The sequence below is a fragment of the Aquarana catesbeiana genome, linkage group LG06, assembly GCF_042186555.1.
Source record: "Aquarana catesbeiana isolate 2022-GZ linkage group LG06, ASM4218655v1, whole genome shotgun sequence".
NCBI classification, from domain to species: domain Eukaryota; kingdom Metazoa; phylum Chordata; class Amphibia; order Anura; family Ranidae; genus Aquarana; species Aquarana catesbeiana.
Window position 1 is genome coordinate 339,706,021 of NC_133329.1, and position 15,300 is coordinate 339,721,320.

At 41.0% G+C, this 15,300-nt stretch overlaps 1 protein-coding gene across 13 annotated transcripts in view; it reads right to left on the reverse strand.

Moving 5' to 3' along the window:
- DYNC1I2 (dynein cytoplasmic 1 intermediate chain 2) overlaps nucleotides 1-15,300 on the reverse strand; it is a 201,492-nt gene that overhangs the window by 126,715 nt on the left and 59,477 nt on the right. For 7 of the 13 annotated variants that reach the window (XM_073633899.1, XM_073633900.1, XM_073633901.1 and 4 more), the window contains exon 5: nucleotides 705-849. The exons of 1 other annotated variant lie outside the window; for it this stretch is intronic. In XM_073633899.1, the coding sequence (XP_073490000.1) occupies nucleotides 705-849 (145 nt within the window). The remainder of the gene's footprint in view (nucleotides 1-704; nucleotides 850-15,300) is intronic. 5 more of the 13 variants (XM_073633903.1, XM_073633908.1, XM_073633904.1 and 2 more) reach the window with 1 other exon arrangement.

A 15,300-nucleotide genomic window follows, 5' to 3' on the forward strand; every position in this document is an offset into this window, starting at 1 on the left:
ACAGGAAGAGACAAACTACTGAGAGCAAATCAACAGCGCCCTGGTAGTTTGCTGAGAACTATAAGCTGTCAGCCGCAAAGTCTGTACTTGCAGTTTCTCAATCGCAGAATTCTGTGAATGAATGACGCGGCCAGGTGGGAAGAGCCCTGCTTGGCCGCATTTTAAAAAAATTGTGACAGCAAGTGGGGGGAGAAGATGCGCCCCCCCCACCCCCCTCTTGCTGTCACTTGATGCAACAGATTGGGGAGATGCTGCTTGAGTGGGAATGTCACCCTAAAAACAGGTGGAACATGTAACGTGTTCTCAAAATGTGAACTTATCCTTTAAGACACATATAAAAACAGCCATCAAACTCTTGCTTAATGCAAACTCTAAACCTGAACTAATCGATTCCTTGAAAACAAAGTTAGGTACCTGGTAACCAATTTTCTAGGAAGTCTTCCAGGGCACCATCTGAGACGAGTGCTGCCTTGGAAGATGACTTGAGAAAACAGGGTTAGGTACCTGGTAACTCATTTTCTAGGAAGTCTTCCAGGGCAGCACTCATCTCAGATGCTGCCCTGGAAGACAACTTGAAAAATGACCATCTGCACAAACCCAACTTTACCAACAAAGCACCAAAATTGACTTACAGCCTTAGGTGGAGGTCTTTCTTAATTACTTCTACACAGCAGTTACAGTATTTACTTAACAATGTCACATACCTTGCTCCTCCGGTGCCATCTCCAGAATCCTGACTTCCAGCCTCACTCGGTGTACTCACAGACTTAGAGGAGGGAGACGTAGGTGGAGGGACTAAATAGTGAAACAGACACGTATCTTCTGTTACTATTCGCAGGGGTTGGACCGCTTAAGATGTTTCCAAAGCAAGTTAAAGTGAGGGGGTTGGTAAAAAAAAAAAAAAAACAAAACACAAAAAACGGGATAACAGAAAGAGAAGGATGGCGAACCAAAAACATACATGGATGGAGATGAAGAATGGGAAAAAAGAAGGGAAGAGAGAGTTACCAATCACATGCTGGATTACTCATGCATTTGCATAAAACATGTCGGTGACACTCAGGGGAGAAAGAATGAGAAAATGATGAGAGGTTTAGGACATTCCATTTTTTTGTGACATTGCATTTTCAGGCTGAGGCATAAAGGCAGAAGCTCAATGCAAAGCTATCACCCTATCATAGCATTATGTTTATTAGCTAAAGTAGAACTGTGGCCTCCGTTTAAAGGATAACTAAACACTATTTTTCAAAATTATTTTAGACACAATGGATGAGGATAAGAACCCTTGTCAAATTTTTGCTGCTGTCTGTGTCTCGGTTAGAGAGATTCACCCTCTATCTATCCTGATGATGATCATTATCAGTGGAAAAGAATTTGCTCAAAAATCTGAAAGTTTGAGTTGCCACTAGAACAGAAATATAGGGGAAATCTCCCAATGGGAACACTTGCTGTGATGACAACTGTCCAAGAGGTGATTTCCCACACTTGAGTTTTCCTTTTACTTCCTGTTGCAGCTACAGGACAGGAAGTGAAGGTAAATTTCTTCAATGAAGCATTGATGTTGCAGGAGGTAGTTTCGGGTGTTTAATGAGGCTTGTGAATCATATGGTCAATGGATCTGGGATGTCTTTAGTCAGTCATACAGTAATCTTTAGATGTAATTTATGTAAAACTGCTCTTTAATGCTGCCCATAACACTTACAATAGTTCTAAAAATAATGATTTTGATGACAGCACCACCTCTTACAGAGATTAAAGAGACACTGCCACCTTGCCAATGCAGGAAAAATGACAGCGTCTCTGCAAAGCCCCCACCCCCTTATACTTACTTATTCTTGCATCACAACTGCCACTAAATATTTTGGGGCATCGGCAACCTGGGAGGGAGCTTTAATGTCATTTCCCTTGTCATGTGATAGTGTTTGGGCCTAGCGATTGGCAAGGTGTTAGCACCATCACAAGGGAACTGGTCACATACTACAACATATTCAGTAGTGGCATGTAGTGTTGTTAGCTGTGATGAAGGAAGGCATGCAAAGTGAGTATGATTAAGTCAGGGGCCCCATTACAAAGACAAGGGGGGTTATTTACAAAAGGCAAATCCACTTTGCACTACAAGAGCAAACTACAAGTGCAAAGTGCACTTGAAATTGCACTGAAAGTGCACTTGGAAGTGCAGTTGCTGTAGATCTGAGGGGTAGATCTGAAATGAGGGGAAGCTCTGCTGATTTTATCATCCAATCATGTGCAAGCTAAAATGCTGATTTTTATTTTCCTTGCATGTCCCCCTCGGATCTACAGCGACTTTACTTCCAAGTGCACTTGTAGTGCAAAGTGGATTTTCCTTTCGTAAATAACCCCCAATGTTACTTTGCCCTCCATACGCAGGCTGACAATGTTATGCACCATTATGACTTTCTAGACACTGGTATCCTAACAACCAGTGAGGTCATCAGTTGATAATCAGTCTGTTGCCTCCACAGCATCCATGTTTGACTCTCATGTGCCCCTCCCCCTCGGCACTGGGGTCAAATTAGCTAACTGATGGAGAGAAATTGAGGGAGAAGAGACACAAAGGTATATTAGTCAGTACTAAGGATGAGCTCCGGTGTGTTCGCATGCTGCACGTGCCGATCCCGCTAGGAAGTCGGCACAGCGCAGTGCTAATCACAAGCAGTGAGATATTTCCCAAGCTCTGTAGCTGCACATCCGGAAAATGTCTCACTGCTTGTGATTAGCGATGCGCCGTGCTGACTTCCTGGCGGGATCAGCACGTGCAGCATGCGAACACGCCGGAGCTCATCCTTAGTCAGTACCAGTGTGCACAAGTGTATTTGCTTTGGAAGAATAAATCACCTCTAATGTTGGGGGGTCCTATATGTGGATGATGCTGCATTATGTAATACAATTAGAATAGTTTTTTACATTTTAGAATGGGGTGCCTCGAGACTGTCCATAATTTTAAAGGGTGCCTTGAGTGTCTATACTTTAAAAGAGTTCCTTAATGGAAAAAAACGTTGAGAAGACACTGGACTAGGCTATCCAACAGCTTGTGCTTATGTACAAGGCCATACACATCATTGTACCAAGACTCATGTGTCTGGCCTGCACACCTTGCAATAATTCACTCACTGTACTCGAGTAGATATCAATCTAAACATTTCGTATCTTATGGGGAAAGATTAGTTCCCATAAAAATCAGCAATCCTGCTTAGGGCTGAAACAACTAATCGACATAATCGATTATGAAAATGGTTGTCAACTGTTTTCGTAATCGATCAGCCAATTTTTTGGCCTGCATACAGAATGCATTATTTGTTTACATAGTAAATGCAGTGCAGCACACATACAGCTCAGTACACCATTCAAACATGTCAGTTAATGCTTGAGAACTTGTGAATGTGCGAGGAGCAATGCATCATGGGACATGTAGTCCTGGGCAAGAGAAGGATGCAAGTGATTCTAAAAGGCAGACTTTTTTTTACCTTGCTATAGGGACACACTATACAGTACTATACTTTGCGGCTTCCTATAGGGGCACTGAAGGCAGGAGGAGCCAGAAGTGCCTGTGGTGGGGACCAGAAGAGGAGAATCTGGGCTGCTCTGTGCAAAACCATTACACAGAGCAGGCAAGTATGACAAGTTTGTTTAAAAAAAAAATATTAAACATTTCCAATCACTTTAGGGGCTGGAGGTAATATAAGGCAATACAATTACATTTAAAGTAAAAGTTTACCAATATTGTGTATTATATTTAAAATTATAAATATCCATGGAAAACAAAGTCTCAGCCTTTAGTACTACTTTAATATAAAAGTTTTATCCCCCCCCCTCCATCCTTCATATAGTTTCATGTCTGACTCTAAGTTAACCACTTCAGCCCCAGAAAATTTGGCTGCTGAATGACCAGGCCATTTTTGGCGATACGGCACTGCGTCTCTTTAATTGACAATTACGCGGTCGTGCGACGTTGTACCCAAACAAATTGCTGTCCTTTTTTTCCCACAAATAGAGCTTTCTTTTTGGTGGTATTTGATCACCTCTGCGGTTTTTATTTTTTGCGCTATAAACAAAGAGCGATAATTAAAAAAAAAAAAAAAAAAAAATATTTTAGACTTTTTGCTATAATAAATATCACCAATTTTTTTTTAAAAAAAGCAATTTTTTTTTCCTCAGTTTAGGCCGATATGTATTCTTCTACATACTTTTGGTAATAAAAATCACAATAAGCGTATATGGATTAGTTTGCGCAAAAGTTATAGCATCTACAAAATAGGGGAAAGGTTTATGGCATTTTTTTTTATTTATTTTTTTTTTACTAGTAATGGCAGTGATCAGCGATTTTTAATCAGGACTGCGACATTATGGTGGACAGATCAGACACTTTTGACACATTTTTGGGACCATTTGCATTTATACAGCGATCAGTGCTATAAAAAAATGCACTGGCAGGGAAGGGGTTAACACTAGGGGGCGATCAAGGGGATAACTGTGTTCCCTAGGGGCGATTCTAACTGTGGTGGGATGGGACTGACTGGGTGAGAATGATCGTTGTTTATATTTAGTATGAACAACAGATCGCTCTCCTCACCCCTGACTGCATGGGGATCTGTCTGTTTACATTGACAGATCTCCGTACTGTCTCTGTGTGGAGCGACTGCGGGTGCCGGGTGGTCATCGCGACCACCGGGCACACGCATCGGCTCCGGCGTCGTGGCGTGCCCCCTAGTGGTCAAAAGCTGAACCGACGTAGTTACGTCAGTTCGCCCAGGGGATCCAACCTGCCGTCGTACAACTGCGGCGGTTGATCGGGAAGGGGTTATATATTTATCAGACCTCTGGGTCTATTATATACACACACACACACACACACACACACACACTATATAAAATATATCACTTTCACTGTTTCACAGTATAAACGAATCCCTTATAGTAGTGATTATCTGCTGTTTTTGTACTATAAAGTAGGGCTGGGCCATTTTCACAAAAAAAATAAATAAATCTGCAATTTTGTTATCTTGAATCGAGTTTTTTTTTTTGGACACCACGCCGGTCCTGAGGAGCTGCGGGCAGGAGTTTTCAGGAGCGGGCAGGAGTTTGTAGGAGAGGCCGCGGCTTCGGCCTAGTCCGCGGAATCCGGCCTCGCGGACCAGGCTGAAGCCACTGCCTCGCCTAAAAACTCCTGCCCGCAGCTCCTCAGGACCGGCGCGGTGAAAAAAAAAAAAAATCTACAAAAATCGATTTACTTAAATTTTGAATCGTTTTGACCTCTCAACTCAATTCAAGATTTAAATCGATTTTTTCCCCAGCCCTACTATAAAGGGTTATTTTTTTAACCCCATCATAACAGATGATTAAATAAACACATGCTGCTGCTACTAAATGTCTTATGTTGGCCATACGTTCATCGATCTTTGAACGTGAATATTTTCTCGAATATTCGTTAATCATTTTTGTACATTCGAAGAATGGACAAGTGTCGTTTGAAAATTTCACTTGCTTTTAACATTCAATTTTAAAACAAATGTAACTTCTGAGCAAAAACCACATACACTATTTGAAAATTTGTTTGATCAAGAAAAGTTTCCGATTCTGCTCCTTCGTATTTTCCTATCACTGTGGTTGAAAAAAAAAATGCTGATTTGACCACATTAATAGTTAGAAAATCGGATTAATCTTCTTAAAACAAGCATTTCCGAAAGAAAAATTTGTTCCTGTATGGCAAGCATAAGTGACAGCAGGCGCAGGGAGCTTGCATCAAGCTACCTGCCTATTACAAGGGAGTCCGTCATGTAGAATATTACAGTCCTGTCCGAAAATCTGCAAAACAGTGTTTTAGGTCTTTATAAATTTATAAAATGTTGATCTTTGGGTCTGCCATGTACCAGATTCAACCTCTAATAATACATATATCTGTCTGTTATAACTATATATAGCTGGATATTTATATTTACTGCTGCATATAGATATTCATGAATATTAAACTAAATTATACATCATCCTTTTACTGAGGTTTTTATCCAATTAGTCGATTAATCGAAACAAGAAATGGCCAACTAATTGATTACGAAAATAATTATTACCAGTTGCAGCCCTACTCCTGCTTAACTCTGCATTTGTATACCATTTGTGATCAAATTAAAACAAGTCCAATACTGCTATAAGTTTATTTTTATAAATCTCTTCAGATTTCTTTTGGGGGGTGCTGGATTCAAGTTGTGTTAAACCAAATCACAAAGCACCAGCAATAGTACTAGAAACTGACACTCTGCCCAAGTCCTGCAAAACCCATAGAATGGACCTACTTATAAAGATTTTTGGTAATAGACTACAAACATACACCATTATATTCTGGGGGTTGGGGGACCAAGGTCGTAATCAAGGTGCCCAGAATGCTACTTTAGAAGCACAGATCAAAAGTGCGGAGCAAGGCCATCAACAATGGGACAGTCCAGCCAAAACTAAACTGAAAGGGTAAACTCCACTTTCGTGGGGGGAAAAAAAGCAAATAAAATAAATAAATAATAAAGCATTTACAATTGTGACACAAGTAATATTGTGATTGAATGTCATTAACTACTTGACCTCTGGGAGATTTATCCCTCTTTATGACCAGGTCCACTTTTTGCGATGCTGCAGTGTGTTATTTTAACGGACAGTCATACAATACTGTTCCCCACAAATAAAGCTTTATTTTGATCGTAGTTGATCACCACTGCATTTTCAAATTTTTTGCGCTATTAACATAAAAAACACCGACAATTTAAAAAACAAAAAATAAAAAAACACAAAATATTGTTTTACTTTCTGCTATGAAACATATCCAATAAAAAAATGTCTTCATAAATTTAGGCCAATTTGTATATTCTACATATTTTTGGTAAAAAAAATCCCAATAAGCACATATTAATTGGTTTACGTGAACATTATAGAGATTACAAACTATGGGATATAAACTGGAAATGTATTTATATACTAGTACTGCCGGCAATCAGCTACTTATAGCGGGACTGCGATATTGCAGCGGACAATCGGACACTGACTGACACTTTGCAGGAACCAGTGACAGGAATACAGCGATCAGTGCTAAAAATATGCACTGTACTAATGATACTGGCTGGAAAGGGGTTAAACATCTAAGCGATAAAAGGGTTATGTGTGTGCCTAGCCAGTGTTTGTGTTTACTATCGGTGCTGCTTTTATTATGGGAAGAGATGAATTTTAGTTACTGCTTTGAAGGAACACATCCCTGTCAGAATGGAACTCTGCCTTGCTTACATAGGCAGAGCTCCATTCTGTTTCTCTGCCCGACGATCAGCGGGTGCTGGCGGACATCGATCGGCTGGCAGGGCGTGCCCCTTCAAGCAGACGTGTAGGATCATGCATATATGTGATCTGCAGTAAAACTGTTATAGGGCGGTTCGAAAGCAAAGCTTTCCTTTTCAATCTGTAGTGTTATCATTTTCTGTAAAATGCAATGTGGCAATCTGGAAGTGTTCTGTACACAGATGGGGTACAGAACACCCCCTAAAAATGTCATTCCCTGCTTGTGCGATTGACTCGTTGATTTTCCTAGAAGTCTGTACTTCAATACAATTTTGAGCATCCCCTGCAACAAAAACTACATTTTTAGTGAGATACTCCCAAAGGGAAATCACGTCTAAAAGGATGCAGACCCTGCAATTTTCTTCATTAAAGCCCTGCATGCAATATATCCTTTATGAATGCAATACTCCACAGGTCATTTTGGTGGGTGGGCGGGTCATTTTCAAGATTAGTAACAATACAACCAAGAACTCAGATATCTCCTTACTTAAAGTAGAACTAAATCCACCGATTTAAAAGTTAACCAAAACGGTTATCAAGCCATCAAATGGCTGGTGTCATAACTGATCACATGTGCAGCATAGTGGCAACTGTTGATCAAACAGACTAAGATGGCAGCTTCCTTGACTGTAAAGCATAAGAGGGTTTAGTTCCACTTTAAGTACCCAATAAATAAAAGATGCTGGGAGCAGCAGCTGACTCACACCATCAGCAACTGATATGTACTTTAACTTTAGGGTGGACTAAACCATCACACCTCCTAGTACTACAAATGTATTATAATAGACAGAATACCATGGTGGATATTTCATTAAAATTCCATAATGCATATAAAGTAATGCAAGCCAGCAATATCCTCTAAAGCTCGGCTGATTTCTATGTAAGCATCTATTGGTAGCTGGTACTGTAAAGGCCTGTCTGCAAAAAATGTCATTTTTGAAGCTATATCTGACCATCCCATCCCTATACAGCTGCCGAGAGTCGAGCGAGTGATCGGCATCGCTGGACCCTGGGACAGGTAAGTGTCCATTTATTAAATGTCAGCAGCTGCAGTATTTGTAGCTGCTGGCTTTTAATATTTTTTTTTAGGTGGACTCCCGCTTTAATAAGACAGAATGGTATATAGGAGTTGAAAGTTTTTATGATGGCAGGATCTTAGCAAAAAAAAAAAAAACAACCCCAGAAATTTCCTCTGCTAATGTCATCTATGTTTCTGTAGATATTAATAAACCTGTAATTAAAATGTTCATCTGAGAAATGAAAGGATGAACTTTATTGCACATAATTGAGGTTTTATCTTACAAGTATTTAAATTAATGGAAATGAAAAACGATAGATTATTTTTTCTGCAAGGCCACAGTCATTTATTATCCCTTTTTATGGTCAGCACAAGTGAAATTCTACACATTTGTGTGCTTTAACGGGTTTCGAAAAGTGTTGCTATGGCAGATCTATGTACAAATACAATATATAAGCCATTTGTATCCAAAAACATGTCTTTAGGATAGAGCAACTCGATTTGAATAGTATAAAAGGCGTTTGTCGTTTTGTTATTTGGGGGAATACAGCAATCTTATGCGCACGCCTAACGATGTAACCGCTCTAGCTTCGCGTTCTTGATCTGCCCCCACAGATCAATGTACATGGACCTTGTTGGCTATTTCTACAGTTTAGGGCCAACATATAAATCTCAACAATGTGTAAATCAGCAGCCCTGACGATTAAACACTATTGTTTACATGTCAGCTCTGAATGAGTCAATCGTGTGGTGGCAGTGCATGCGTAGAATGACCAGCCTTAAAGTGGTTATAAAGGCACAATTTTTATACCTTCATGTATTCTACGAAGGTTTTTGTATTCTACGAAAACTTTCGGTGTGCAGCTCCTCCCTCAGCCCCTAATACTTGCCTAAGCCCGACCCAGCGATGTGCACGAGACCGAGGCTCTCCCGGGTCTCTCCCTCCTGATTCAGAAGAGGGGAAGGGGAGAGAGGCGCCAGGCGACCAATAGTGTAAAACAGTTTAATGAGTAAATGTAACACACAGTAACATGTTCAACACACAGGGTAATGAAACGCTGTCTGTGCCCAGGTGGGCTGTGCAAAGGATCCTGCACGATATAGTCCTAGGCTCCGTGAAGACAAGGGGGAGGACACTGAAACCACGAGCTGCAGGGAGCTGTCAGACCCAGAGTAGAACTGACCAATCAGAATGTTTTTCAGAGGCAAATCATGCCTCCTTCCACCTGATTGGCTGAGATGCAACAGCAGAAGCCATTGGCTCCAGCTGTAAATCATAGCACAGCTCATCCCTGCACCATCCTCACTGGCTGTGCTGGACAGCAGCGGAAGCCAATGGTTCCCGCTGCTGTGTCTCAGCCAATGAGGAAGGAGAGACCTGGGAGATATTCTGCTCTCGTGTAAATCCCTGGATTGAACTCAGGTGATTAGGAGGCTCAGGGAAAGAGAACCACTTTAAGTCATGACTGCCAAGGTGAGCCGGGCATCATATAAACATCAATAGTGTGTAAATTTTATGCACTCCAGCAAATATTGTCTAAATCAGTGGTCTCCAAACTGCGCCCTGGGGGCCGGATGTGGCCCTTTGATTGCATTTATCTGGCCCCTGGGGCAGTATTTCCCCCACTGTCAGCAACAGTGGGCCATAGTTTCTGCCATTCTATTCCTCCTACTGATACCAATGATGGGACACTAGTCCTCTCAAAGACGCACTATTCCTCTCACTGACACCAACGAGACACTGTTCCTTCCACCGACGGGACACCTTTCCTCCCACTAACACCAATGACAGGGCACTATTCCTTCCACCAACACCAACAATGGGTATTATTCCTCCCACTGGCACCAACAATGGGGCACTATTCCTCCCACTGGCACCAACAATGGGCACTATGGGGAACTATTCTCCCCCCTAATACCAAAGATGGGGAACGGTTTACTCCCACTAACACCATGTCAATTTCTACTATCACTGGCCACAGTCCGGCCCCCCTACAGTTCGAAGGAGTGTAAACTGGCCATTTGTGTAGAAAGTTTGGAGACCCCTGGTCTAATTGCAAAAAAGACTTGTGTATTCTCACTTAAATCTTGGTGTGTTTTGGACATTTCTTCCAGCTCTTGCACTAATCCCGTGTGAAACTTTGCCTCTTTGCAAGAACTTCCTGTAACAAAGACCAGCCAGTGCTACTCTTTCCTTGTGCCGGGTGACTGGTTTTATATTCACCTTCTCCTGTATTTTTCTGCAGGCAGCCTGTTGTGAGTGGGGATGTTGGGTTCCTCCTACTGCTCTGCTCTCTAAACAGGCTATGTACAACACAGTGATGATCTCACTGCTACTTTTACAAGGTAATATCTGGGTTTGCAAAGGCATTTGGTGCACACAAAGTGGATTTAAGTCTTTTGTGGCTATTGGGAAATAAATTTAATTTAATGTTTTTGTGCTCGGCTTTAACCACTTACAGACCGGAAGATTTTCCCCCTTAATGACCAGGCCATTTTTTGCAGTACGGCACTGCTTCGCTTTAACTGACAATTGTGTGGTCATGCGATGTTGTACCCAAACAAAAGTGACGTCATTTTTTTCCCCATAAATAGAGCTTTCTTTTGGTGGTTTTGCGGTTTATATATTTTTTGTGCTATAAAACAAAAAAAGAGCGACAATTTAAAAAAAAAAAAAACGCAATGAGCTTATATATTGATTGGTTTGGGCAAAAGTTGTAGCGTCTACAAAATAGGAGATAGAGTTTTGGCATTTTTATTATTTTTTTTTTTTTTTAAACTAGTAATGGCGGCGATCTGCAATTTTTAAAGCAGGATTGCGACATTGTGGCGGACAGATCGGACACTTTTTTGGGACCATTGACATTTATACAGCGATTAGTACTATGAAAATGCACTGATTACTGTGTAAATGTCACTTGTAGGGAAAGAGCGATCAAGGGGTTAAATGTGTTCCCTGGGAGGTGTTTCTAACTGTGGGGGGATGGGACTGACTGGAGGAGACATATCACTATTTCTGATCACTAGGAACGGCACTCCTCCCTGTCAGAACGGGGATCAGTCTGTTTACATTGACAGATCCCCATTCTGTCTCCGTGCCCGCTATCGCGGGTGGCCGGCAGACATCGCAGCCGCCGGCCACGCGCAGCGGGTCCCCCGCCATGCGCACCTGCTATCACCCTTAAAAGGTGCCAACTTACACCTACGGCGATTTACGGGAACATGCTGACCTGCCGCCATATATGGATGGCAGCTAGTCGGCAACTGGTTAAAAGGAGATGTATAGCCAAAGCTTTGGCTATAATTCTCTTATGGATCACAGCAGTGCAGTTTGTTTTGCACTTCTGTGACCCATTTTCAGCCGATAGCAGGCTAAAGCCCGCTGTTGGCTGATGTCAGAGGTCAGGACCACCCTCTGAAAAGTTTCTGACTATATGGTTGGGATCCGCCCAGAAGCCTGGACCAGCAGTTGGCTCAGCCTCTCAGCAAGGCGCTAAGAGGCTGAGCCAGCTGCTCTCACCCCCTCCAAAGCCCAGTGCTCCAGTGAGCGTTGGGGTGGCAGAGCAGAGAGCCACTGGCTGACAGTCACTGGCTCTCTGCAGTCTGAAGACCAAGAGCCGAGTAATCAGCAGTGTGTGATCACGCATTTTTTTGGTCTTAGAGGTGGTGGGGGACAGGTGCAGCATCGGATCGTTACTGCAGCCTTCTAGTAAAGATGATTGTTTTTTTTTTTTTAAATCCCATACTTTTAACAAGGAATTTCACGGATTACAAAAAGTATTATTTTAATAAAGGAGGCAAATTTTTTTTTTAATGAAAGCTCATATAAGATTTTAGCGACTGGGATTGCATATACGTTCATTTTTCCATATCCCAAATGAATGCCATAAGATATTCTTTTTCTTGCTATTCTTCACATAAAGCTATACACTAGTTTCTATACCAGCTGTATGCTAATGCCATTCAAGGTTACGCTTCCTCGGCCCTCTCTCACACTGACAACACTTAGTAGTAATCTATAGCGCACTATACTCTCTTCTCTAGCTTACTGAAAAAGGAAATGTCAATCAGGGAAATGAATTCTGTTTAACTACTGTGCAAAGTCTCAGCAAGAATTATGTTACATGTTCAGGGTCAGCAGTATAGGACATGGACAGCCTGCAAAAACTACAGCAACAGTCTGCATGACAAGGTGCCAAACAAAAGATTCTAAACACTAACATTTAAAAAAAATATATAAAAAAAGGAAAACATCTAGTAATTCTGGCTAATAAGAATATATTTAACCTCGAGTAAGCCTTGCTTGCTTTTTTTAAAATGATGTGCAGGTCTTTATGTATACTGAGCCACCAAGTCTTGAACACACTTCTGGACAAATACTGCCATCTAGAGCTCAAAAATATTCTGCATGCTGTCAAAAATACTGTACTTAAAATCATGGTGCAATAGGTTTATTTGTTTATACAGATATCCAATTAATGTTACGGAAAACGGTGGGAATATCAACTAAGTTTTATTTTAAAATGATGTGTAATGATAACTGAAATAATAATAGAACTACTGTAATAAATGTCCACTCAATGTAAAAAGTGACCAAAAAAAAAATGTCACCATTTTGCTACATGCGAAAGATCTAAGAAAATAATCTCAGACAAGCGGAGATCCTAAAAATGATTCCTACAGAGTTATGATACACCATAGGGCCACCTGACCCCATTTTGGTTCTGATCATCTATAAAACCTTTATTCCAGCATCTATTTGGATTCCAAACAAAATCAGCAGTCCTTTCCAAGCATAAAAACCAGAAGATGATCCTTACCAAAGAGCAATTCTTACAGTGGAGCCAGTACTATAATTCACATATTCATCCAGGTGACCCGCATAACACACCTATACTATGTCACCATATTCATCAGCTATGCAAAAAAGTAATGGTGGTGGGCAAAGAGCTGTAAGCCATAGCATCCAATCAGCTTTCTAGTTTGGTTTGTCACGCCTTTGGCATGCTGGCACAATCCACGGATTATGGGTAATTTGAGGTGACTAATGTGATTTTTAAAGTGCTTTAAGACTTTTTAGTGGCATTTTTTTAGTCATTTTGAGTTTGCAGAGGGAAATAAAAAATATTATCAAAAAGGAGTCCCTATCAAAACACATTAGCAACAGGTCGTGTTTTACATTTATGCAGAGGCAGAATAATTTATCTAGAAGTCAGGCCAATCGAAGAACCTGTAAAGTAGGGGCCAACTGTAAATTTATTTTCTTCTGACTACCCTGCACTGGTGTAAAAGTTAGTAAAGCTGAACTCCTACACAAAACATAGTGTGTTGGGTTGAAAAAAGACCCAGGTCCATCCAGTTCAACCTATGTGTGTGCTATTTTTATTGTCTAACAATTCCCACAGCCCTGTATATTTTGCTTCCAGGTAAAGATATGTAAAAAGGTTTTGAAGTTGATGACACTTTCAGCAAGTACCATTTCTGGCATTCCACATTCTTACTGCTCTAACAGTAAAGAACTATTTCCACAATCTAAACTTAAACCTTCTTTCGAACCTCAAATCACCGTCAGTTGGTCAAGGGTCCTCTTCGGGGACCTTAGTCAGGGGCAGTTTATTACAGTTACTGGAGTCACCTTTGATATATTTGTACATTGTAATCCTATGCCTTCTTAAGCACCTCTTCTCCAGAGTGGATAACTGTAATCTATGCAATCAATCCTCATGGTCGAAGTCCTCTATCCCCCGTATTAAATTTTCTGTTCGCTGCAGCACAGAAGTTTTTTCACCTTAATGCGTAGAATGCACTAAGGTGTAAAACCCTGAGAGTTTACAACTCCTTTAACTCTAATTTAAAATAGTCTTTCCTGAGGATTGGTGACCAAAACTGAACTGCAAATTCGAGATGAGGCCAAACCAGTGTTTTGTAAAGGGGTAGAATTATGGATTTATCTATGGAATGTATGCTGCTTTCAATGCAGGACAGTATTTTGCTAGATTTGTTAGCTGTGTCTTGCCTTTGTATGCTATTGATAGGCCTGACCTACAAGCACCTCCAGATCCATTTGCATCACTGATTCTCCTAGGAGAGCCCTTCCTAATGTATATTTTTGGCTCCCAAGTGCAAAATGTTACATTTTTTCAATAATAAACCTCATCTGCTATGTAGCTTGCCCAACCACCTACTTGTCAAGGTCTTCCTGTAATGATGCTCCATTCTGTGCCAAAGTGATTTCCCAGCATAAGTTGGTATCACCAGAAAACACTGAAACTAAGCTCTTGATTCCAACTTCTATATCATTAATAAACAAATTGAACAGCATTGGCCCAAGACAGGTCCCTAGGGCACGGCACTATCAACTTTAGACTGTTCAGCAAAATGAGTAATTTATCACTACTCTCCAGACCTGTTCAGGTAACCCGTTTCTTATCCACGTACATACAATTTCATCAACTCCAATAGACCTTTTTTTTATGGATTAAAGTGGTTGTAAACTCCATTCATAAAATTTGATCTAAGCACATGTGTGTAGAGTTTACTTATCTCTCTCCAAAACTCTAAGTGCCATTTCTCTCTGGTGCTGTGTTCCACTGTTATCAGCATGAGTCACTTCTGACAAGTTCTCCAACACATGAGATAACAGTAGCTAAAAATTTGTGTCAGAGAGGGAGCTTAGGGGGAGATTAGCAGGAAGCTGGTCTATTCAGACTGCAGCCCTGCATGTTCCTTCATTCCTCTGCCTATATGGAGGGGGGGGGGGCCTTTCCTCCAATCAGCTCTCACACAGTGTAAGTGCAGACTCCCCACCCACTGCTGAAAGAGGAAGAAAGATTGCTAACACGATCTGAACTTTTTTTTTTTTTTTAGAATTGACAATTTATATTACATTTTTATATTTTTTACCAATACAAAAAGGAAAAAAAGAAAAGGAGAAGATTAACAAACACTGGAAA